General features: G+C 34.3%; 1 protein-coding gene across 3 annotated transcripts in view; it reads left to right on the top strand.

Annotated features, from left to right (window-relative positions):
- LOC128863966 (serine/threonine-protein kinase grp) overlaps positions 1-23,264 on the top strand; it is a 69,555-nt gene extending 46,291 nt beyond the window's left edge. For 2 of the 3 annotated variants that reach the window (XM_054103406.1, XM_054103407.1), the window contains exons 5-8: positions 8,562-8,739; positions 12,414-12,556; positions 17,452-17,661; positions 22,144-23,264. In XM_054103406.1, the coding sequence (XP_053959381.1) occupies positions 8,562-8,739; positions 12,414-12,556; positions 17,452-17,661; positions 22,144-22,811 (1,199 nt within the window). In that variant the 3' untranslated portion in view covers positions 22,812-23,264. Of the gene's footprint in view, positions 1-5,994; positions 6,392-8,561; positions 8,740-12,413; positions 12,557-17,451; positions 17,662-22,143 lie in introns of those variants that run through there. The other variant, XM_054103408.1, reaches the window with a different exon arrangement.
- Positions 23,265-27,148: the final 3,884 nt, after the last annotated feature.

Genomic DNA, 27,148 nt, shown 5'->3' with positions numbered 1-27,148 from the left:
ATGCACTGCACCGTAGAATAAAAAAAATGCTATGTCGGAGAAAAGCTCACAAAAACCTAAACGACGCCAGAACTAGGATAACTAATGAATGGTGACGGCCGAAATGACAGTCGCGAACGTTGTTCCCCACCACGTATTCAATTCACATAAGACGAGTGACCTCTGCAAAAACAGTGCGGCGAAAACCCCACCTACCTATTGTGCCCCCATACCTATCTTACCCCATTCTACTCTAAATTTTTTACATTATAAATATATATATTTTTTTATTATATAATTTATTTTTTTATATATTTTTATAATTTTTTTTTTAATTTCATACATTTTTTTTTAATTTTATAAAATTTTTTAATGTTTTTATAAAAATATTTTTAATTTTTTGTAGAAAATTATTTTTTACTTGTTTTTTATTTTTATTTGTATATATATTAGGGCGGGTCGAGTTAAAAATCGCTCATTGCTCTGTGAAAATCGTATTCTAGGGATCAAAATAAGAAACTTTGCCGAAGGAACCATACCTCTAAAACGAATTCTGATGTCCCCAATTTATAATAATATCTATTTTTTCTCTTAAGAAATTTATTTAGTCAGAACATATGTAAATGAAAAAATTAATTTAAGTGAGTTATAGAAAAGAAACTAAAAAGTTCGACCCAAATTGGGGGGCATCAGAATTCGTTTTAGAGGTATGGTTCCTTCGGCAAAGTTTCTTATTTTGATCCCTAGAATATGATTTTCACAGAGCAATGGGCGATTGTTTTGCCTCCCCACAAATGACACTAAAAGTTCGACCCAAATTGGGGGGCATCAGAATTCGTTTTAGAGGTATGGTTCCTTCGGCAAAGTTTCTTATTTTGATCCCTAGAATATGATTTTCACAGAGCAATGGGCGATTTTTTTGCCTCCCCACAAATCGACCCGGCCTAATATATATATATATATATATATTTATATCTTTTTTATATGTTTTATATTGTTTTATTAAAAAAAAAATGTAGGTTATACCATGATACAAAAAAGAAGTTAGTTTCACTTCAAATTTTTTGACGTATACAGGGATTTGTGAAGTTTTGTAATTTGTTCATATTGCTTGCAACGTTGCCGCACTGTTAATAGTTAAAAAATCGGGGTATTTCGAAATTTAAAAACCCCTTCCTTTCATTAGTATCTTAAATTTTTGCAGCTTAAGCATTATAAAATTGAATTGAAAGCAGGTAAAAAAAAATCAATTACAATTTTCATTTTGTTGCGGAGTTTCGTAGACCACTCAAATTTAGTGCAACAAAAAGGCATTTGCATTTTTGCATTGATTCTCCTTCATATAAAAAAAGTTTGAGCATTTTATAGAGTGGAAGATGAAGATGATAACACTAAATAGTTTGGTTTACGGATCTAAACAGGGTTAGACGAAGCACTGGTTCGTGGCATCATTAGGTGCTGCTTATTGTGGTGAAACTCTGTATATCCCGGTTGGATCACGACTTATCAACTAAATATATGCATGCCCAATATTCGGGAAGTTCGAGAAATACTATTTGTAATCACTTCTTCACATGCACCCTTAAACCAACTCATCCAGCGACCTTCTCTCTTTGAACCGATCGATGATCAACTTAATGATTGATGATAATATTTAGTGCATCACCAATCTTCGTATGGCAACGTATGCAATATGTTGGGCCACAACAAAAACACTAGAGAGGGATGCGTTCAGCTGCTACAGCTACCAGCTCAATTTGAATTCTATAACGACGCTTACTATTTTTCAGCTTCTTTTATTTCATTTCGATTCGCCTTATTGGAAAACCCTGTATGCATGCACGTACCTACACACCATTCCATCCAAATACCTTTACTTTGACTGCTTTAAATCCTGCCACACAGCCACGCAACTACTTTTGTTTTATCACTGTAACTGCTACTACAACTGTTGCTATGCACCCCTACACGTTTTCGTTTCTTTTTCTTCGTTTTTTTCCTTTTTTTAATATTTAACTTTAACGTTCGTTTTATGGCGACCGTTCATGTGAATGACTTTCAACGAACAGCAGATGCATTAAGGCGGATATGTTTTATGTGTGTGCGTGTGTGCGTGTATGGGTCTTCAAGCGCAGATTTTCTGCAATATCCAAACATATGCACACACATACATATGCCCATGCATCTATGCATGTGCCTGCACGTTTAGTTTTACCTGCTTGCCTGCCTGCCTGACTGCCTTTTCGGCTGCTCTATTTGCCCTCTGAAGCATCCTTAGCAAACGTTACTTTGTATATCCATACGTACATACACACGCATATTGCAATTTTCATGTGTGAGTGTTTGTGTTTGTGCATGTTGATGGAAAACATTCTCAATTCAACAGCCAACAGCCACCAACCACCGGCCGGCGTGGCCCGGCCAACCTACCAGCCAACCAAGTCATCAGTCAGCAGCACCACTACTAATGTCCGTATCATTGTGCGCAGCCTCCTACACACGCATTCACTTACATTTGCTATATTCGTAAGTGCACTTAAAGATGCATTTCTCGACGCTTGAGTGCGCTGTGAGCACACTCTGCTGCTTCTACTTCCACTACCTACCCACCACATGCACATATACCCAAGCATAAGTATGTATGTATGTATGCATGTACACATATGGATAAGTACTCAAACGTGGCGTTCGCTGTTGGTCTGTTCTACAGGTAAATCAGCGTATTGAGCGACTATAAATATTCGTTAAGAAGTCCTTTGCATGCATATCTTTAAATGAACTTGTGTATGTATGTATGTATATGTGTATCTACCTAGCTTAACAAGCAGCATTCTTACTCTATTCTCCCTCCTACTCTACACTTGCCTTTGTGTGCTCACTTTTGTCCCATTAGCTGCATTTTTTCAATTTCAACTCTTCGGCTCTATTGAGTAATTTTGTTTTTCTTTGCCTGGCTTTGAAAACATCCACTTTTCATACTAATGGCTAAGCAGTCACATTCAGTATACATACGCACATACATACATGCATATTTATGCATCCTTTTAGTGATTCACTTGTGCTATTGCGCTATAACAAGCAGAAATCCAACAAAAAAACTATGGTGAACTGAACCCTGTGCATCAAAATGCAACGTCACCTTCAAGGTGAGCCAGAATAATTATTTCAACGAAGCAGAGATTGGAAATGTAAAAATGTTAAATTATTATGCATAACCTGACTACATACAAATTCGATTGTACCGAAACCCAGCAAGCATTCTCTAGAATGGTCCAGATAGAAAGCAACAAGCGGGGAAAAAATTGTTTAGAAAATCAGTCATAAATAGTGTGAAATTATAGAAACACAACTTTACTCATGTGCCTGCCTATTCGGTAAATGCACTTTTTATCGGCTTATGGCGCTACTTCCGAAAAGTAAATACTCCCATCAATTTTTGAAGATTACTGCTGGGGTGAAAATGCTTAGCCGAACATTAATCCGTTTCGTTCTGGTAATACAAAAGTATAACGGACATGTGAATACCTTTCTGGATGGTTTGTATAACATTTTCATAAATAATCGGTGGCGGAAATTTGTATCACAAGGTTAATACAATAATCAACTTCAGCGCGCTGTTTGGCATGACTCCTATCGCGTTTCCATGTTTCAATTTTCGCTCACAAAATCGAGTGGTAGTCGTCACCCGTAAGCAGCATTTTCATAAAAATGGGTAGCTAATGCCACCTCTCCGAAACTGATAGTCTTTATTTATTTATTGAATTAAATATATTATAAATTATAAAATTTAATAGTTTGGTACAGCGCTAGCTACCAGGGCTATTGGCTATTGGCGATAATGGAAAAATAAGAGATTATATTTTAACGTTGATGGCTCGAATGTAACTATAAATGGTATTGATGTTTTGGGTTGTGGTTGTTTAAGAATGATGATCTGATTCCGTGAAGTATCGGACATTCGAGGAAGTGTGAGGAGAAATGTTGACAGTTGGTGCTTTGTTGATTGCTTAGCACATGGGAGTGTGCTACTTTTGTGTCATATTACTTTGGCACTTTGTATGGATGCAATGACTTCTCGCGCATCACTTCTAAGTTTCCCCAGATAAAGGTTTCTCGGTTATTAATTTAGTATAGAAGGAAATAGCCCTCGTTAGAAAAAAACATAATTTGACGGCCAAATTCGAGTTTCGGTAGCCGAGTGCATTTGTGTGTGACTAGACTAACATGCGGTTCGCTATCGTCGTTGTTGTAACAGTATAAATATGCCCTATAAATGTTTGGAGAATACTAGGTACTAAAAAGACAATCCTTGGCTGGATATAAATTCTGGTCTTTTCGTTAATGTACAACCGACTGTCCCCTGTTTGATGCCCAGGGGAAAAAAATTTTTGAAAAATGTTTCTAACAGTGTTTATTGTCCTTCGTCAGGCAATGACAAAGCTATGGCTGTATTTAATCCAAGAAAATTGTGTTAAATAAATTTAAAAAAAATTTTTTTTTTAAATGTCTAACAGCGATTGTCTTTCATCAGGCAATGACAAAGCTATGGCTATGTTTAAGGCAAGACAATTTTGTTAAAACAAAAAATATCTGTCGTTCTGTAGGATCCTCCATTTGTAGGTCAACAACAAGATTTACAGCAGAAATTCGAAGAGAAACTCGACTGACCTAATACCTAAGACCTCGAACTAATAAAGGATTCGAGTTGCGCTAAGGTTCCAAGCTGATAGGTTATATCGAAAAGATGATGTGCCTTCAAATCTGTTGAAAACAAGAACCTGAAAAAATTCAAAAAAAAAAAAAAAAAAATTCTATGGTATTTCATAGAAAATGTAAAATTTTTTACAAACAAGAACCTGAAAAACTTAAAAAAAAATGTCTATCTCATAAAAAAAGAAAACTATGTTAAAAACAAGAAACTGAAAAAAGTTAAAAAAAAAGTTTTCTTAAGTAATCTCAGAAAAAGTAAATTTTGTTAAAAAGAAAAAACTGAAAAAAATAAATTTCTATCACAGAAAAAGTAAAATTTTATAAACAAAAACAAGAAACTGAAAAAAAATATAAAAAAAAGATTTCTATCCCGTTCACTAGAAGAAGCTCTGATTTTGTTTTTATCCACGTTTTCTTTTTTGCCTTATGTAACTGAATTTAGTGAAATATAGCGAGGATATTTAGGTAACTCGCTCGCTATTGAATGGAAAATAGCGAAGTTGTTGAATTTCGAAAGTTGTTTACGAGGTTCAGGAAAAGGGTGTTCTTTAAATTGCAAAAAAAAAAAATAACTATATTTAGAAAGGTGTTCAGCACCACCCTGTATTATGGTGTATATCTAAAATTCTGTAGAGATTTAGATTTATTGGATGTTTACGTTCTGCCTCATGGTCTTTTGTGCCCTCTACTCATCACAGTACCTCATCCAGACCCGATTCTGTATACTCTACCTGTCCTTTTCTTTATTTTTTTTTGTTAAAATTTTACTACCTGAAATTCTCCGTTATATACTTTGTATAGAAAATTTATTTCCACACAAAAATGTTCACTGGGTTTACCTACTCATCTGCATTGCTTGTTATGATTAATCTACTTTGCTGCATCTGTCTTGTCTCACTGGATACTAACCAACCCTACATATCCTGTTACCTGAATTCTAGGCTACCACCACCAATCAACTACGAATTGATGTAAATAATGTGCCTACCTAAAAATTTGTTGCTGTCAGTTATTGTAAACCAAACTTATTTACCGAAATGGAATTCGGTCTATATTTTCTGCTTGCCTTTAATTTTCAGTATACAATGTGATATTTTCCAATAGCTATTTTCTGTCTCTTTTCCCCTTTCGATTTTTGTAGTTTTCTACCTACTTTAGGTTGTAATTTTTCAGCTTGTGCCCTTGAGTTGCGAATCACATGCCTTTTGAATTTTCTATATTGTGACCCCTGGCACATGCTGGCATGTCTTGAGAGATCCTTCGATCGCATCACATTTCATCTTCAGTTGCTCGGGAAAAGTCATACGAATACATTCAAAAATCTGTTGTTCGTCGGTAATGTAGTGCGTTTTAAAAGCAGAAAAGTATTGCGAGTGTCATAGTAATTGATTGTAATCTACCTTTGAGTGGGATGCCAGTGAAGTTTTTTGCTCTTCGTAAAATGCGTAGACTGCGTAGAATAATTAAGTTTCGGTTGCGCAGATTTATGAAGCGTCGCATTCGAAAAGTTAAAAAAATTGTAAGAATGTTCCAACGGCTAGCGCCATGCTTTTTGTTGCTGGTGTTTCTTGTCGCTAATTATGTGGCAATGGCTTTTCTGCTTTACCGTGCCGTTAGATGCATGTTTCTCATTACGGTCAGATTCGCGTTTACGCCAGTAGCTGACAAGCCTTATGAGTAGAGTGAACGCGAGAACTAAGTGGTAAGTACATACATACATTCACAGATTTTAGATTATTTTAGATATGTGAAGAGAGTATCAAAAGGGAGAAGAAAATATTGCTGTTGGCAGCCATGCGCTACCTGACATAACTTTAAAATAAAATATTGGTTATACATCTTTATTTGAAATTCTGCTTATTGATTTTTTAGCTGGCCTTAAACAATCAATCATACACATTTGGACTCCAATACCAAATCCAAAATAATATCAGCGCATAACTTCTGTGCGCCAAAAAGTTAACTGAAATAAAATGAAGTATTTTGAATACTCGAATTTTATTACAGTATTTTGTTACTCGAATTTTATGCTATGGTATATTTTTAGATCTTGAATCCAAACTAAAACTTCCGTCTCAAAATTTCCGGGGATTTTTTCGTGCGTGACTTGATTGATATTAATAATTGTTAGGTGCTGCCATCCATTATTTTAATTTTTTATATTTGCAAATGGTTCAAAAAGGTATTCCTTTTCCTTTTTCCTCAAAGTAATATAAATGCTGACAAGGTGTCAATGATACTTTTTCCAATTTTTATTTGCAGCAGCAGCTGTCAAAGTAACCACTGTGAAAATATTCAGTAAGATTTACCAATTCATCTGCCAACTCATCTGCATCGAACTACAGCTAAGCGGCTGCCTGAATATGAGTTTAAATATAATATTTAATATAAGATGAACTACAAATTACACTTACGCATTCTACCCGGGGGAAGAACCGAAGGGAAAATTTTTCCAACCAAATTATCTAAAAAGCATGAATAGAAAGAGAGGAAAGGTCTTAGAGAGCGCACTAAAAAATGTTTAAACAAACATTCAGAAGAAGATTCCACGTTTTAGCTGTTTTTCAAAACCTAGAAAACTCATACTTGAATTTAAAACTTTGCGCGCTATTTTTCAGTTCTGAAATGTTTTTAGCCTTTGGCGGGGAAAATATATGCATGCGTACATACATATATACAATATACAGCTGCGAGGTTTTTTTAGTACTTTTAATATTTTTATATGCTCAAAGTATTTAATGCAATACAAAGGGCATACATTAATTTTGTTATGTTGAGAGAGATGGTTTTATAAAAATTGGGTGTCAAAAAGGCATATTGCCTTTTTTGAATTTAGATGTTATGATATGTAGTATATGTATAATTACAGCAAAATAAAGCACAATTTATTTTCCAACTTAATGACTAAATACAATGAAATTATATTCAATGATATTATAAATATTAAATAAATAAATAAGCATCTAGTGAAGTTGCCACTCGATAAGACGTTGCCATCTTTGAAACGGAGTAATAGTCACGTCTTTTAGGAGAGAGAACTACTTCGCACAACATTTTTAAGAACCCTTCAGAAGTTTTGAATAAAATTGTAGTGAAACGTTTGAGCTAACCATTCCATAACCTCAATTCTATTCTTTCGAAATCAATTATTTGTCACTTTCTGGTTATGAGTATCTTGCATCATATTCCGTGTTAAGTGCACGTGTGACATACTATTTTGATCTTTTTCCGCTATAAAGTAAAATTTTATTCCTATAGCGGCTCATAAAATATTTCTTCACCTTTGTAGAGGCTACAGTAAGTGATAATTTTTTAATTCTTTTTTTTTTTTGAGTGAAATTTTATAAGCACTTCGAGCAAACAATTTTACTATTGCACGTGTCAAAACACGAATCACAAAAATCGCAAAAAATATTGTTATGATTTTGGCTATGCGATCCGTATAATGAATGAGTTGATTTTTTCTCAAATTACAAGTTATCTGTGTTAAGTTTGATAACGCTAGAGCACCTTCTATATTCCTATCCTGCATTAGCTAGAACCAGATTAAAATGCTTAGGAGCTTTACAATATGAGAAGTTAGAAAACCTCTCGGAGATAGAGCTCCAAAGTTTACTTAGATTCGCAAAAGACGCAGACGTATTAGAAGATGTCTACTACAAAGAAACGTGAGGGTCTAGCTCCATCTGGTAGCACTAAAGATCAATAGTAGGTCTATGTGATGGCTTTCAGCAGAGCCAGGTCAACCTAACCTAACCTAAGTTTGATAACATTTGCGAAAGAAAAAAAGTTAGGTTATGGGCGATTTACATATATACATACATTTTTATGGTTACACAATTTTTCATTTCCTATTATTTCTTTTGTTTCAGAACCCGATGGCGGCATGCCACAACACGAAGCTCAAAGATACTTCCTCCAACTACTCTCCGGCGTACAATATCTGCATCAACACGGCATAGCGCATCGTGATTTGAAACCCGAAAATCTACTACTAGACGAGCACGATAATATCAAAATATCGGATTTCGGCATGGCGACAATGTTTAGGTATTAGGTACAATAATCTAGCTTTTATTGATTTTTGATTTTATTTATTTATTAGAAATTATTGTAATAATAAATTTATTATTGCACGAAAAAGGGAGTACTGAACGCTGGGATCTTCAGCAGAGATTCTTGATTTTAGTTACTTACACTGATTGGCGGCAAACAAAAAACATTTAATACAATATAATAATTGCAGTGTTTTCGTGGTTAATCTGAAAATTCGCTAAGAAAAAATTGTGCCTGTATTGAAGTTAGTTTCTAAATTTCTAAATAAGGAAAATTAAAAAAAAGTACGAATTAAAAAGTCAACTAAAATGTCCTCTACTCTTTCTTACACATGCCGCCAGTGTAACTTTTTGTAGGTTATATTAAATGAGTTTTTAATAAAATGTATTTTTAACAATATATGCCTCAGCAAAATTAATAAGGAAACAAATGGTTTAAAAACTATGCAACTGAAATATTTCAGGCCAAAACATATGTTACGCGAAACAAATTTTTTAAGCTCTGGTAACACTAGTGTTATGAAATTTTGCAGGAAATGAAAATTTTTTTATTTTTTTTACTTATTTTTTTTTTTATTTTTTTTACTTATTTTTTTTTTTATTCTTTTTACTTATTTTTTTTTTTTTATTTTTTTTACTTATTTTTTTTTTTTTATTTTTTTTACTTATTTTTTTTTTTTTTATTTTTTTTACTTATTTTTTTTTTTATTTTTTTTACTTATTTTTTTTTTTATTTTTTTTACTTATTTTTTTTTTTTTATTTTTTTTACTTATTTATATTTCGAGAAGTGTTCCCTCCATAATTTTAGATTGCTCTGTACGTCAGTCACCAGATCACCGTCTTTGTTCTTACAGGAAAACGCCCCGGTCTTAAAACCTTCTGTAAGCCGCCGAACTTTCTGGTAGAATTTTCGGGCGTTGTTCCTATTGGCCAGCATCTCAAGCTCCTCGCACTCACGTATTTCGGCCTCACGTTTCTTCTGTCGGATAATACGTCTCTCTTCCTTTTTCAGCTCTCTGTAGCGATCCCACATGGCTCGCGTTGCGCCCGATCGCAGCGTGGCTCTATAGGCGGCATCTTTTCTTTCGGCGGCAGCATGACATTCCTCGTCGTACCAATTGTTTTTTCGGGCTCGCCGGAATCCGATTTCTTCGGCGGCGGTACGTAGGGAACGAGAAATGTTGCTCCATTGCTCGCGCATGCCGGTGTGTTGGGCAGTGCTCTCCGAGAGCAGGAGTGAGAGTCGAGTGGCGATTCTTCTGGCTGTCTGTTGTGATTGCAGCTTTTCGATGTCGAACATTCTTTGCGTAGGTAGATGTACGTTTTTTGCTGCACAGAGACGTGTGCGCAATTTGGCTGCAACAAGGTAATGATCCGAGTCGATGTTGGCTCCTCGGATCGTACGTACATCTAATACACTAGAAGCGTGTCTTCCATCTATCACAACATGATCGATCTGGTTTCGCGTTTTTCGATCAGGGGACAGCCAGGTAGCTTGGTGTATCTTTTTATGCTGGAATCTGGTGCTGCGGACTACCATGTTTCGGGCCCCGGCGAAGTCGATCAGCCTCTGTCCGTTGCCGGATGTTTCGTTGTGCAGGCTGAATTTTCCGACTGTGGGACCAAAAATTCCCTCCTTGCCCACCCTGGCGTTGAAGTCGCCAAGCACGATTTTTATGTCGTGGCGGGGGCAGCGCTCATAGGAACGTTCCAAGCGCTCATAGAAAGAATCCTTGGTCGCATCGTCCTTCTCTTCCGTCGGGGCGTGGGCGCAAATTAGCGAGATGTTAAAAAATCGCGCTTTGATGCGGATTATTGCGAGACGCTCGTCCACCGGAGTGAACGACAGTACTTGGCGACGAAGTCTCTCTCCCACAACAAATCCGACACCGAATTTGCGCTCCTTTACATGGCAGCTGTAGTAGACGTCGCAAGGTCCTAGGTTTTTCTTACCTTGCCCCGTCCATCGCATCTCTTGGATGGCAGTGATGTCAGCCTTTACTCTCACGAGGACATCAACCAGCCGGGCAGAGGCACCTTCCCCATTAAGGGACCGGACATTCCAGGTGCATGCCCTCAAATCGTATTCCTTATTTCGTTTGCAGGGGTCGTCATTAGTGTTGGAAGTTCTCATCCGAGGCTTTGTTGCTGTTTTCATTGGGGGGGCTTTTTAAGTGGCGGGTCCCAAACCCAGCGCACAACCAGCCATGCTGGGATGCTTCGCCTTCTCACGTTAGCTCACTCCCGAACGGGTGTTCGGAAGCTAACCAGAGGATACGTGGGCTAATCCCGGACGTTGTGAGCTGCTTGAACCATATGTAGAAGAATCGTCCTGGCCACTCCCAAGTGAATGGCGATCAGTAACTTTTCCCACTTGCGTGGACTTCTACACATGGAACCATCCTCTGTTTTCGGTAGAAAATTGGATATTTCAGCAAGATAATGCTGCAATTCACTGTCCTTGCTGACTTTTGACCTCTTCGAAGAGAGAAAAATCGACCGTTTAGATTGGCTAGCGAACGGCAATTTGACGGGGTTGATTGATTTTAACCCTTTCAATACGGATTTTTTTTAAGGGGAAAAAATATTTAACCATGAAAAGTTATTACTAGTGATCTAAATAGTATATCCTCTTGTATAAATAAAGAAATTATTTCTAGGAATTGAGAAAATGTCCTGGGAAAACATTGTCCCACCCGTAATGAACACTCAGTAGATCTATAATTGTCGTTTTTCCACTTACTGACCTAGCACGTGCTACGATTTAACTACTACTGCAAAACATGTGTAGAGAAAAATACAAAGTATAACGGGTCATACGGAGCATAATTGATGGTATATCTCGTAAAAAACTGATGGGAAGAAAATACACAGCGATGCAAAGAAATATTTGGCATTTAGTAAAACGAAAACACTCATTGGGACATATGTGTCCCGTCAGTATTGAAAGGGTTAAAAAAGCAATTGTGGAAGAATGGGACAAAATTGAAGTTACGTATCTCCAGAAGCTCATTTCATCAACGCCTTGTTCTTTGCTTCCTTTTTAATATACATACATAGGAATTCCAAAACATAAATTGAACTACGTATTTTGATTAATTAAAAAAATCATTATTATTTCGCTGAGGTATATATTTTTAATAAATAATATACAAATAAATTAAACCAAGTATTGTAGTAGAAACAAAAAAAAAACTTGAAAATTGGTAAAGAAAACCTATACAATTAAATATAAATTATCTGAATTATAATTTTATTTATTTTATTATGAAGTAGTAGAAAGAAAAATGTCATAACTTGAAAATTGATATAAAATTATAATAATTATTAATACAAATTAATTGAATTATAATTTAATTTATTTGATCAGGAATTCATTAATTGAATTACAATTTTATTTATTTTATTATGAGTGAATTAATTGAGTTATAATTTAATTTATTTTATTATGAATGCATTAATTGAATTATATATTTTCTTTATTTGATTATGAGTGCATCGCATTACCATTTAGTTATGTATTTTCAGTATTAATTTCCTCTTATTCATATTTAATAATAATTCTAGAAAATCATTTATTAATTTCATCTGCTTAAATCTCGAATTCCACCAAAACCAATTACTCATTTCGCTCTTCTCTTTTTGTTTCACTCCACAAATACACACAGATACAAAGGCAAAGAACGCTTGCTGGACACCCGTTGCGGCACACTGCCATATGTAGCGCCTGAAGTGCTCGTCAAGCCCTACCACGCACAACCCGCCGATATTTGGTCCTGCGGCATTATACTCGTCACAATGTTGGCTGGTGGTAAGTAAAAAAAAAACCGAAAAGAAAAACACCACAAAAACAAAATTGCCAACTCAAATATGTGAAACTCCCAGCGTAGTGCTTGCGCTTGAGCATAAAATTCGCGTAGTAAAACTTGTTTTTATGAATTTAGTTTATTGGTATTAAAATATGGCACCAGAATGTACATACACACGCATACAATATATCCACTGAATGCATGTTTTTATTATATTTCACATACGTACATATTTTCACATACATACATGCATTTATAGATTATTATATATAGATTATCGCGTATCTATGAACATACCTATGTAAATAGTAAATTCAGACACCATTGTCGTGTGTATGTGTGTGCGCTTTATTCGTTTGTTTTTCGCCTCTTTCGTTTGCGATTATTGCTCGCCTGGCCGCAACAGGCTAACGATGCACAGCTCAACGCCCACACACATCCTTGAGAAGAAATGTGAAATTTTATACAAGTCCATTCGCATATGTTGCATAAAATGTATGTATGTATGTATGTATGTGGGTGCATATGTATGGTTCATTTTTATTATAAAATAGTGCACGCTTCGTTGGGTGACACGCCCAGCTTGTTTCACATTCATTCACACAAACACACACACGCACATATGTAAGCAAATTTTTTCAAAACTTTAGTATCAATATCCGTCCAACTCGTTACTCGGCACATCCGCGTCGCATCCTCATCAATCAACTCGAACACATTTTATTATTTGCCTCGGTTTCCTCGCTGCTGCTGCTGCTGCCTGCACTTGTTTTTCGTGATATTTTGCGTTACTTATTTGTTTTTGCATTTTTTGTTCGCCGCCGCGTTGATTATCGCCACGTCGCCTGTCATTTGTCGAATTGAATAGACGACGTTACGTATCGTATTGTTCGTGTCGTGTGACAAAAAAGTTTGCGTTGTACCGTTCAAATGGTTAACTTGTATTCTTTCAAAAAGGGGTTAGATTTAAGATTAAACTCACAAGTATTTAAAATTTGTTGCACCATTGAACTCATCATCAATCAATCAGCCAATCAATCGACAAACCAAATTCACCAGACCGCCAATCAATCGACTAATCAATCAATCAATCTATCAAATCAAATCATTTTTGCTGTGTCTTTGGTATTCTAGCTGTAGATTCTTAAATATGCTATCATCTAAAGCTTTTATACCAAAGCTCCAGCTTAAATTGCTTGCTGCACTTTTTTCGTTTCGTTTCGTTTTCGTTTGTTCTCGTTTGGCTCGTTATTTTTCTGTTGTGTCGTTCGTTCTTTCTTAATCGTTTGAATGCTCGTTATAATTTTTTATGCATTTTCCTTTTTTAATTTCTTGTTATTATTGCATTAAATTGCGTTTGCCTGTTTTGTTTGAATTTAATTTAATTTTCCTATGTGAAGTGCTCCGTTTTTTTTTTGTTTTTGTTAATTATGTTCGCTCTCACCTTGCGCTAGTGTTTTCATTTAATTTTGCAAAATGAAGTTCGAAAATATTTTTCATGCGATTTGCCACAGCTGCGTTTGACTTGCCACACCTGCTTTGTTTGCTTAAAAGAAAGAAAGAAAATTTATATTTAAGAAATTGTAAATATTATATTATATAAATTAAATAATGAACAAGGAAATTTACACTTTTTAAATTGTAAAAACTAGTGCACCGCAATCATATCGCTCGGTTGCTGGAGGAAGGTCATAACTTAAAAAATTTTAAATTCGCGAAAAATGGCGGCTTTAGAGTTCTTAAGTAAAAGTGGAGGCGCAAATCTTGTTATATGGTAACGCTGGAATAGAGCTGCCTAAAATTGTTTAGGCCTCTACTTTTCGCCAAGCGCAGGTGGCGAATAGAAGAGGCCTTTTGTAAAATAGGGAGTTATACCAGTTTTATGAGGAATAATCTTACTCGCTAGCGGCGAATCTTGCTGAATAACATTGTTGTTGCTTTCACCTGCAAATTTTTCGTCAAGTTAGCCCAGCAAAGAAGTGGCGAATAGAAAGGCTTTTTTTTTTTGCTTTCACTTGCAAATTTTTCGTCAAGTTAGCCGAGCAAAGAAGTGGCGAATAGAAAGAACTGCTGCTTATTTCGGCATACTTGACAAAAAAAAAATTTTAGGTTAGGTCAATCTTCCAGCAAACTGTCGATATGTATGTACATATATATGTGTGTATGTAAGTTTAATTCTTTATATGCAACTTTATTAAATATTTCAATAGAAACTAAAAAATTGCTTTTGAAATCCACAACAAGAAAAAATTATTAAAATCTTATTTGATAAAAATTATTGCATTTATTGTAAAATTGACATTCAATTTCTTTTAATACAGGGTGGCTGATGAAAGCCGCTACCAAAAAAAAATTGAATAACTTTTTTTCTTTTTAAGTTATCTGTTCCATTTTTGTTTTAATTTGCAGATTGATCTTTAAAATTTATTAAAATGGATAACTGGGACACGCAAACATGAATTTGGATAGTCCGCCGCTATCACGCACTGGAGTCCGTAGTTTTGTTACAGAGAGAGTACGGGCGGATGTTTGGCGGCGATCCCCCGAGCAGATGGACCATAATGAGACTGGTGAATAATTTTGCTGAGCAAGGAACAGTCGCAAGAAGGCCTTATCATCGAAACCCACCAGTTCGGACGGAGGAAACGATCGCTGCTGTAGCTGCAGCTATACAAAGCAATCCAAGGGTTTCAACAAGAAGCTTATCTGCTCAACTTGGTGTCAGCCGACAGTCTTTGCAAACAATAATGCACAAAGATTTAGACTTATTTCCCTACAAAATTCAAATGGTTAACAAACTGAATGCAGCAGACTTGCCGATTCGCTTGGAATTTTGCCAGAAGATCCTGCAAATGGTGGAAGAAGACCAAAACATGTTAAACTGCCTTTTCATGTCTGATGAGGCCCATTTCGATTTAAACGGCAATGTGAACAAACAAAATTGTCGAATATGGAGTACTTCTAACCCACAGATACCCACGAGACGGAATTGCATCCTCTTCGCGTGACAGTGTGGTGTGCGGTTTCTTCACGCTGTATTGTCGGGCCTTATTTTTTTGAAGAAAATGGTCACACCGTTACGGTTACTGGAGACCGTTATTTGAAAATGCTGAAAGAATTTTTCTATCCAGAACTACGCAGAAAGAGAATTCCTTTCAACTCTGTGTGGTTTCAACAAGATGGGGCAACGTCTCACATAGCCCAGACTGTTATGACAGAGTTGCGACGAAAATTTCCCAATAAACTGATTTCAAGAAACTCCGAATTTCGTTGGCCCCCCAGGTCGCCTGACCTTACTGCACCTGACTTTTTCTTGTGGGGTTTATGTAAACAAGAAGTTTATAAAACAAAGCCAACAAATTTGGATGAACTCAAAATATCCATTCGGGCAACAATTGCGGCTATTCCTGTCGCAACTCTCAAAGCAGCAATGAACAACTTTTTACTAAGATGCCGCACTTGTGTCAACGAGCATGGGGGGCATTTAAATTCAATTATTTTTAAAACTAGTTAAGCTACATTTAATAAAATTTAATGACCTTCAACTTGAAAAAAAAATAAATGAATTCCATACACTAAAAAAAAAGTTATTTGAGTTTCTTAATGTAGCAAAATTCATCAGCCACCCTGTATTTTCTACTGCTACATACATAATTACATACATCACATAATTAGGGGATTCACATATTTTTTTATGAAGTCGAACGCTATGAAGCGAGGTCTTAAAAAGTAACCCCAGTCTTTGCTGTTGTTGTAAAAGCACAAACATTCTCCACACAAGTATCGGAATCCTGCTGGAATGACAGTCCTTGGCCGGATATAACTGCGACCAAAAGAGATCTATTGTGCAGAGTCTGCTGAGGTACCCCTCCTTTTAAGGCTTTTTAAAAACTTTAGCCCAGTCTCGGGTTTATTTTATTATTACCTTCAAGGTAGTGTAGCCTTTTTCTGCAGCCGCTCCTACGTTACCGGAAAGACTCGAGTTTTCCCCGACCAAGAGCTGCCGCCCCAGTAAACTAGCCATGTCTAGTGAAGCGTTTATTAAACTAGCCCCAGCCTTTTTCTGCCTAGTGCAGGACATTTTCAAAGAATGTGCTCTGAATTTTCGTTGTACATTTCACGGAATCGACAGTTGATGCGTCTCAGAGCGGCTGATTTTGTTTAAGTGATATCTAAGGCTACCGTGACCTGTAAAGTAACCAGTTAAACGTCTTGAGTCTACTCTGCTGAGCGAAAGTAGTCCATCGGAAATTGCTCGAACTTGACGTTAAGAATTATTTCGCTTATTAAAGTAAACAAAAATCAGCTGAGCAGTTTTAACATCTCCGAGCTATACTGTTTAGCCCTTTTTCTGTGCAGCCAATTATTGAACTATAAAAAAATATTAGTATCATCTGCTTGCCTACGTTGCAACCTTCCGACAACTTGTGAATTCCCCAAATTATGTACTCCGTTTCGCTGAACTATTTTTACAAATTTGTGGCTCAAAATAATTTTTTTTTTGTTTTTTGTAAAATAAATATTTTTTTTTAGTAAAATAAATGATTTTTTTTTTTACAAAATACATTTTTTTTTAGTAAATTAACTAATTTTTTTAAGTGAAAAATAATTCAAAAACAGAAATGGATAATTAATTTTGCGCCACCTTATATTACTGATATCTACGTAAAAAGTTCTCGTATTCGGCACTGCATGTTTTAGGTGCGCTTTTATAGGAAATCTCCGCTGAATGCCTCAAGATTCAGCAATGAAGGCTAACGCGCAAATCCGAACAATAGTCGTATATTTAATATTTCCTGCAAATCCTGCATATGCACCTGTAAAAAATATACTTTTTAAATCTCAATAACTCAACTAATCTTCCATTCTTATACCAACTACCATCCCTTCCATATAGAACTGGCCTGGGATCAACCTTCCATTAATTGTCAAGAATTTAAGAATTGGACAAATAATGAACGCTGGTCAACACAAACGCCGTGGAGCAAATTGGACACACTGGCGATATCGCTCTTACGGAAAGTATTGTCCACGAATCCCACTTACCGACTGACGCTAGATAAAATTCTCGATCACAAATGGTGTAACATGCAATTCAATGAAAACGGTAAGTAAAGTACCAAGTAAAATTTATGAATTATCTTCTACAAAAAAAGTGCAGCTATAACAAAATGTGCTAAAAAGCTAAGAAAAAAGACATGCACTCTTCTCATTAGGTTCGAGAAAGATTTGTCCAGGTACTTAGTGACTCTCAAGTTTGTAATGCCATTTACCGTTGAGGGTTATTTTGTGCCTAAACAAAAGTTTCTAGAATTACTGCAAAATACTACAAAAAGCCAAAGTGTTTGAAAAACGAAGTGATTGTTGCTCGAGTGCCTTAAAAGTGAGAATACCTTTACGAGAAATAGAAAATGTTGTAGAAATTAAGTGAATTGTGTACAAAGGCAATATTGCTATTGCTTTATTCGCCTTCCGCAGAGCTTTTGCTAAGCTTTTCAATGTGCGCACCCAAACAATTGCTGAAGTTAATTTGCGCTTTATTGAGCTTTCATTCGATTTACTGTGCGCTGTTCAGTCGGCAACTTTAAATTGTGCATAATTTTCGGCAATATTTATTTGCCTAACATTCATTGAAGCTTTCTTGCGTCAGTCGCCAACTGGCAGCTTTTCATCGCTTTGGCGCTTTAGCTGTATGATAGATTTGACTACTTCATAAAGCTAGATTACCAAAGCATTGAAGAGTCTGCTTCAACTTCGTTGAAACTTAAAGAGGAGAATGCGTTTGGGCTCGAGTTTACTGAGATTTGCTAAATGAAAACAAAGAAAATACATTAAATTTACTAAAAAAAGAGATGTGTTAATAAAATGTCCAACAATGTGTAACAACAACAATGTGTTGCAACTATTGAAAGGAAAAATAGAATGAGTCTAATCGGATTTCAATTTAATTAATTTGATAAAATGAAAATTCATTCAAAAGGTTTTAATAATAATTTATTATAATAAATTTTAATTTACTTAAAATCTAATCCACTAATCTAATAGACTTAAATCTTATGTCATTCGCCTAAATATAAATCAGTAGTTCAAAAATAATTTAAAATTCATTGAACCAGATAAAATTTTAAAATTTAGTTTAAATTAGTTCAGAACTATTCCAACTGTTGTTTTGTCCTGCCATTCAATTTAAATTCCACTAAATCCGGTGACTTAAATCAAATAAACTAAAACTCAATTCGACCTGATTGGAATCAGTGCAGTACAAACCAAACTAATACAGTAAATAAAATAAAGATAAAAAGTACAGTAATTGCATTATCAATTTTTAATAAAAAAAAAGGTAAACTGAAACGAAATAAATGAAATAAAGTAATACAAGATTGGGCAAAATTAATCATATAATTTTGTTTTTGAATAACTTTTTCACTAAATAAAAAAAATTTTAATGATGAAGATTCAAAAACCCGTACGTTCCATTGTATACTGCAGCTGCCTAGATCCCAAGTGTCAAACATGGGTTATGAAGAAGTGTCAAAATTGAATAAATGAACTAAATGGAATAAAACAGAAAACAAAATAAAATGGAAAATAAAATACAATGAAATAAATTAAAGTAAATAAAACAAAAAGTAAAAGTTAGTTAATTTAAAAAAAATTAACATCAAATCAAAATTAAATTAAAATGAGGAAAATAAAGTGATATAAAATTTCAAATAAGGCCAAAAATAATAAAATTTTATTGAAATATATTAAAATGGAATAAAATGTAATAAAATAAAAAATAAATAAAATAAATAAATTAAAAATTTAAAATTTAATTCAGGTAAAAAAATTGAAAAATGTATGAAATAACGTGAAATAAAACAAAAAATAAAATTAATCAACTAAAATTTTAAAAGTGAATTAAATTAAAAAATCAACGTAGAATCAAAAATTAAATGGTGTTATATGAAACTTAAGAAAATTCAAGAATATTAAAATTCTATTACAATTTTTAGAATAAAAATGAATTTAAACTTGATAAAATCAATAATTAAAATTTGGAAAGTTAATTTAATTAAAAAAATCAACATAAGTTTCAAATTTATATTAAAAGTGAGGAAAGTAAAATAAAGTTAAATAAAATTTAAATAAATTCCATTAAAAATAAAATTAGGTGAAGCAAAGTAAAATTTAAATAAATGATTACATTAAAAGTTTAAAAAAATCTATGTAGCAATTATAGAATTAAGGGTGGCCTCTTATCAGTGGCTTCAATTTTTTTTCGAGGCGAAAAAAGCGACACACAGGAATAATCTTTTGCATTTATTTGAAGGCATGATTGAATAGTAATAAACCATTTTTAAACATAAATAAAAAAACAAAATGGCGGAGATATGAGGGCTCTCGCACAGCTTCTCGTTGCGCGCTAGTAAAACGGTGTGTAAGAGTGCAGTCGTAGTTTTCATCTGAAACACAAAAGAAAAATATTGTCTTATTCAGAAGGCTTTCCCGCATATAATAGACTACTCTTGTATAAAAATAAGCACAAAATTAATTATTGCAAAAAAGTGCTTTTTTCGCTATGTTTTTTTTTTTTTCAAAACAGGTGTTAAATAACATTAAAAAATGAATTTCTGTATTTTGTTAGTTAATTAGTTGCGCATTTTAATTATCTTTATATAATATAGATTATCGGTTTGAAACAATAACTTTCGTCGTTTTTTTTTTTTAATCTTACACGCCATTTTTAAAAAAATGGTTTTGAGAAAACGTGTTTCAAAGTTTTCAGAAGGTAGACAGTATACTCACACGAGTGACGATACACAGGCCTGTAACTCCGAAATCACTTTCAATTCCGCTATACAGTTTTAAGGGCATATTCTCCTATAATATATCTATCGATTGCAGTAAAAAAAAATCGATTTTTTGAAGCCAACAGATAAGAGCCCCCCTTAAATTAAATGAAATAACGTAAAATAAAATTTTAAAAATTTTATGAAGTTTTAAAATGTTAATCAAATTAAAAAATCAACGTCAGATTAAAATTAAATTAAAATGAGGAAAATAAAATGATATAAAATTTAATAAAATTAAAAAACAATTAAGTTAATGAAATAAAGAAAGGAATCAAATAAAAAATCGAATCAAATAAAAAAATGAGTCAGATAAAAAAATTAATAAAAAAAATGAATCAAATAAGAAAATGAATCAGAAAAAAAATTAATAAAAAAAAAAAATGAATCAGGTTTGCATTAATCAAAAAAGAAAAAAAATTAATCAAAAAAAAAATCAAAAACAACAAATGAAAAAAAAGAATCAGGTAAAAAAAAATTAATCAAATAAAAACAAAATGATTAAACAATGAAATAACAACAAAATGAATAAGAAAAATTAATAAAAAACAGAAACAAAAGAATGAAGGAAATAAAAAAATGTGTAAAAAGAAAAAAAATGAAAAAATAAAAAAAAAATAAAAAAAAGAAAAAAAGAAAAAAAATAAAAAAAAGAAAAAAATTGAAAAAAAAAGAAAAAAGTTAAAAAAAAAAAGAATAAAAACAATATTAATAAAAAAAAAAATTTATGAAATAAAAACTATTAAAAACTACTACTATTCAAAAATGAATGAAGTAAAAACAAAATTGATAAAAACAAATGAATGAAATAAAAAAAAAAACTAGTTAAATAAAAAATAAATAAATAAAAGTTAAATTACAAAAAAAAAAAAACCGAAGAAAAACTAAAAAACAAAAAATAAAAAATAAAAATTAAATGAAATAAAACTCAATGACATTGAATAAAATAATTTTAATTGCATTTTTTTAAATAATGAATTAACTAATATGTAATATTAGTTACTAATGTAAATAAGTTAAAATAAAATTAGTAATTAAAATAAAGTAATGTAAAATAAAATAAATTTACTTAAACAAATCTCACATGCTTGCTTATCTTAAAGTAAATAAATAAAGCAAACAAATAATTTAAATAAAGTTATATCATGCAAAACTAAGAAGTGAAATGCATTGAAATTAAAATAATGTTTATAAAATAAATACCCAATTGAATTGGGCGTGATAAAACCGAACTTTAAATAGCAATCAAAAACAAATTAAATTTATTCGCTTTATAAAGTAAATATGTGATGCATAATTTTGTTTTTTTCTTTATATTAATATATGTGAAAGTGACAAGTGAAGCATTTGTGAACATCGCAACGAATATTTAATGTTGCCTGTCAACATTTATAATTAATTTAAAATAATATTTAAGTACATACATACAATATTTGGGCTTTTGCATTTGTGTTGCGGTTCTATGTTTGCATTTTTTCGTTTGCATATTATTTGCTCTTTGGTGATTTTAGCTGTATGGTAAAAAACAAGAGACCCATAGAGCTTTATTACCAAAAACCAAATGATTTTTGCTTTTTCAGTTTAAATGCAGTTCAGTTCAGTTCAGTGTTTTTTGTTGTGATTTTTTTTTCTCTCTCTTTGTTGTTTTAGTTTTTTTTAAGCACGCCTTTTAATTTAGTATGCCTTTTCTTATTAGTAAATGTTTACTTCCAATACAACTCAACTAATTTACTTCTACATTTTCTTTTCAACAGAAAAATCACACGACCTCGTCGACTCGACCGCCGCACTCGATATACACTCGCCGAAAGCCAAACGTTCGCGCAAACATTCAAGCAATCAACGTCTCACGAACAACTTCGTCGACGAGACGGTGTCTCGTAATTACTGCTCACAACCCATGCCCACGATACCCATAGACCTGACAGACGTGTGTAGTGCACCTGGTGGCGGTGACAAGGACAATGCAACAGCACAGGAGGGACGCTTCAGTATCTGTTTCTCCCAACCTGCCCTGCTGGACGATCTGCTGGTGTGCACCCAAATGAATCATACACAAACGGCATCGCAGAACGTCTTTCATCGTTTGGTGCGTCGTATGACGCGCTTCTTTGTCACCACACGCAGGGAGGAGACCATTAAACGACTGGTAGCGGCCATCAAACGTTTGGGTTTCACCTGCAAAGTTGGCGATGGCGGTGTGGTCACCATATCGACTCTCGATCGGCGAAAACTACGTTTGGTCTTCAAGGCGTACATTCTTGATATGGACGGCAAGATTTTGGTGGACTTCCGTCTCTCAAAAGGCTGTGGCTTAGAGTTTAAGCGTCGCTTTATTAAAATTAAAGAATCGCTGGAAGATATTGTATTGCGAGGACCGACGACGTGGCCCATAGCGATTGCAACAAATACTGTGCCTTAAGAAAGTAACCGTATCATGCACATGAAAGTCGCTGACAGTTACAGTGTAATTGTGTGGACTTGATATTTTTGAACTTTTTGTACTGTACCAAGAGAAATTATAGCACTTTTAATGTAGTCTAGAGTAGTTTTTTGTACTTGAATCCAAAGTCAACTTCCTATGCAAATGTATACCAAGAAAATATGTATTCTATTAAACGCTTTTTTATTTTAGTGTTATCGCTGCTCATTCATGTGTATGCTTTATTATTGTTTTATTGTCATATCCTCATTGAAATTCATATTTAGTTTTAGAAATTGACTTAGTTACTCTTCGGGCTGTATTAATTTATTTAAAAACACAAAAATCAGACGAATGTTTGTATTTATACACATTTTATGGAAAAAATATTAGTTAAATAAAAAAAATACGTGAAAAAAGAGCAAATGCAAAATTAAATTCATATAAATTTAATATTTATTTTTGTTTCATTTGTAGAAATTGTAAAGCCGATGAGTTAGCCAGGAAAGGTACTACACTTTAATTGTTTAGTGATAGAAGTACCATTGGGTGGATACCTATGGCCACGAGCAATCTAATAATAATCAAGAAAAACATTATCCAAGAAGCCAATAGGTCGTGGGGAGATGTTGTTGTTGTTGTTGTAGCAGCATAAACATTCCCCATACATATGTATATAGGGAATGCTGCTGAAGTGACAGTCCTTGGCCGGACATAAATCCGGGTCGTTCCTGTAACGTAGAACCGACTGTCGTGGGGAGATGACGGCACATGCGTAACAGCTAGGCTACTATGGCAGCAAATAAATAAGAAAAGACAAAAGAACTGCTTAGCCTTTCACGAGAGGATATCCTGAACGTTGTGGCTTGTATAACCGGCCATTGACTATTTGGCAGGTTTTCTCCCATGAATATTATAGAAGTTGTAGAGGTGAGGAAGAGAAATAAAACAGTTAAGCACATCCACTGCAATTATCTGGCCTTAACTAAAATCAGAACTAGGTAAATACTTTTTCAATTCACGGAACTGTTCGACGTGGAGATTGGACCAATCCTGCGCTTCATAAGAGCCACAAAATGGTCACGCACTGGTATCACAACAGACCTGTAAGGTCTAAGTTAGTTGGTCGTACAGAGCGACTACCACCAAACCTAACCTAACCTTCATTTGTAGTCCAAGTGCAGTTAATGGACATAAACCACCTGCCCACATTTGTCAAGTTTATTTTGAAATAAAAAAAAGTGATTCAAACATAAAATTTGAAAGTGGTCGCTCTTTAAGAACAACATTTCACAAAAGCCGTGATTTTTTCGATAGAAATAATCGGCTGAATGAGTCGAAAATTCAAAAGTTGGTGAAAAAACTGGTCCAGGATAGAAAAAAGTACTGGCAGTCCTTACTAGTAAAGTACTCACTGCTCCTTGAGTGTATCGAGAAACTAAATCTACTTGGAGCGCACGAACGTGTCCGGCTGATTTGGGTCCCAGGAACGAAGTATATGTCCTTGCTATAGGACAACGCACCCTCAAGGAGAAGTTTGAGAGCGAAGAGCAAAGGCTAAATGAGGTTAGCTGGTACCAAACTACCATAAGGGGCTACGTCAGGCGAAATCCTTACGGGGGTACAATCAAAATATGCTTAAACAACTCACAACTCTCCCCAAAGATAAACTGAGAATACTTACAGACTGCGCAATCATCAGCACTTGATCGGGATACGATGGTCAACTCACTTTTGTCATTTCTGTGACCAATCCCAGGATACTCCAATTTACTTTGAATGCAGCGCTATAAGGCTATAACTTCTGATAGCAACCATGACCTGTCAGGAATTGTGTTAGCTGGTAGTTAAGTTCGCCATAGCTTCAGTTTAATCATGTTTCGATGTTTGGGATTAGCGTATTGGTTAACCTTCCTTTTGTCGAGTTTTCCGCAGCGCTTCTGCCATTTTAGTAATTTTCTCTTTTTCTATAATCTCTTTTTCTTTCGCTATAAATCGCCGCTAGTGCGGCACTGCTCCCTTTGCACGTACACTCTCGCTCGTTCTTCCGCCAATATATCGATGGCGTTATGTCTGCCATGCCCCCATTAAAGTTTCATCCGAGGTGGTTTTGTATGCGCTTATCACCTTCAGTGCGCAAAATCTGCACAAGGCCTCGTATAGCCTTTTACCTCCAAGGATTACGCCCATATACTGGAGCTGCATACAGCAGAGTGAATGTGATGACGCTAGTTAGTAGCCGGCGTTTGCTGCTTCTCGGCCCACACACGATCGGAAGCATTCTATAGAGCGCACCGTACATTCTTGACGCTTTGTGAGGTCTGTTTGTAATTATTGTTACAAATTATCAAATTTTGTTGTTCAAGTATCCAAAAAACTTACAAAGTAGGGGAAAGCGAGAGAGTAAATGCCATTTCATTTTGAGGGGAAGTTTTTACAGGATAAATTTGTAATTAGTTGTAAGAATTTGCAAGTGAGAAAGACAGCTGATCGCAAAGTGAAAATAAGCACGATTTAAAATTTGCGAATTGAGTCGAAGTTCTAAATTTAAATAAAAATTGTGATTAAAATGAAGAATGTAAGTAAATATTATTCAAGTAAAATTTAAAAAGTTTCATACATTAAATAAGAATCGGCCTGCTGCAGCTTCCGAAATACAAATCGAAAGCATTGAATGTATCTTTTGTGTTTTATGCTTGCACTTCTTGGTTATTAAGTAATTTCGAAATATATAAAGTAGTAGGTATATAGGTACAGTGACTCACAGCTTATTTGATGCAGTCAAGAAAAATTATTAAAATATCAAATATATTTTACGGCATTTCCATTACCGAAAAAATCTTATATTTTTTATTGTTAAATAACATGTTTTATTTAATAACAAGAAATGTTTCTTCGTAAGAAAAATATGGCAAATTAAAATAATTCAGTTACAGTTTAGATTTTTGACTAACTTAAAAGTATTCAAAAAACAATAACACATTAATATTTCGATTTCATAATTACGGCTAATACTTAGTGGGGTATCCCTTTTGATTCAGAACAGCTTTTAATCGGGAATTCATAGATTCTCATTCTTCCTGTAGTGCCCGTTTCAGATCAGAAGCATTAGAAATACTGTGGTTTCTTATTTTATTTTCCAGGACTGACCACAAATTCTCAATAACGTTGAGATCTGAACTTTGTGAAGGGGTCTGTACTACATGTGGACAGTTCCAGATAAGCCAAGGTTTTACAATACCAGACGTATGCTTGGGATCGTTGTCTTGGTAGAACCTAAACGAATCCCTAATGCCCATTTTATCCACACTTTGTTCTAAATTATCTTTTAGGAGATCCAGACGCATCTCTTTATTAATGTTTCCTTCGATAAATGATAAGTTCCCAACGCCTGAATAGGACATGCAACCCCATACCCTCACACTTCCCCCACCGTGTTTACCTGTAGAGCGCAAATTACATGGTTGAAGTGCGGTGTTTGTTGTTACAAAACTCTATTCTTTTTTTTCTATTACGAGGTTAATCAACGGCTTATGCGGTCAGTCCTTCCATGAAAATTTTCTTCGCGCAGAATTCTGCGAACAGTTTCAGGGTTATAAATCTTGCCTAAGTATTTTTCGACTTCGTTAATTTTAGAACGCTTAAATCGGGGTTTTCTTTAACTTTGCGAACAATCCACCTTTTATCTGCATCATTATCCTGTTTTCGTGGCGAAGCCTTTCTATAATGTGCTGGACAGTTGAGGAACCAATAGCAACAATTTCTGCAATTTTTCGTTGGCTTTTGCCTTCTTTGTAATGACGAATAACGTCTTCCCTTTTTTCAAGTGAGGTCTGTTTTCCCATTTTAAAAAATTTACATTTTTTCAACTTTTCTTTACAAACATTTTTTGAGAACGGCTTAAGACGCTAAGCTAAACAGAAAAAAAATACATTTTCAGAGAAAATATAAAATACACTGCATCGGAAGCAAGAAAAATATGAAGATTGCCACAACAATACAATATAATAAAATGGAACCAATTATTTGTGGCCAAAATAAAATCATGTGATGCTAAGCTCGAATAATACGAGGAGCTCAATTGAATTTTTTTTTTACTTTTTATGATTTTTCCCGCCAACAATTTAATCAGCTCTTCGTAAAACTTGCAAATTATTACTGGTTTTCGGTTCATGTACTTTTTTTGATATTTTTCTCTTTGAGAGCGAATTCTCGGAAATTAAGTTACTGGCAAGAAGAAGGTAGGTAGGTAGGTAGGGTGGTTGTCGTAAGACACACTTAGACCTTCGGCAGGTCTATTGTGATACCACTGGAGCTTATCGTTACTCTACATGTTC

The sequence above is a fragment of the Anastrepha ludens genome, chromosome 5 (genome assembly GCF_028408465.1).
Source record: "Anastrepha ludens isolate Willacy chromosome 5, idAnaLude1.1, whole genome shotgun sequence".
Classification (NCBI taxonomy): domain Eukaryota; kingdom Metazoa; phylum Arthropoda; class Insecta; order Diptera; family Tephritidae; genus Anastrepha; species Anastrepha ludens.
The sequence above is the reverse complement of the archived record's forward strand: the minus strand, read 5'-3'. Positions and strand labels throughout refer to the sequence as shown.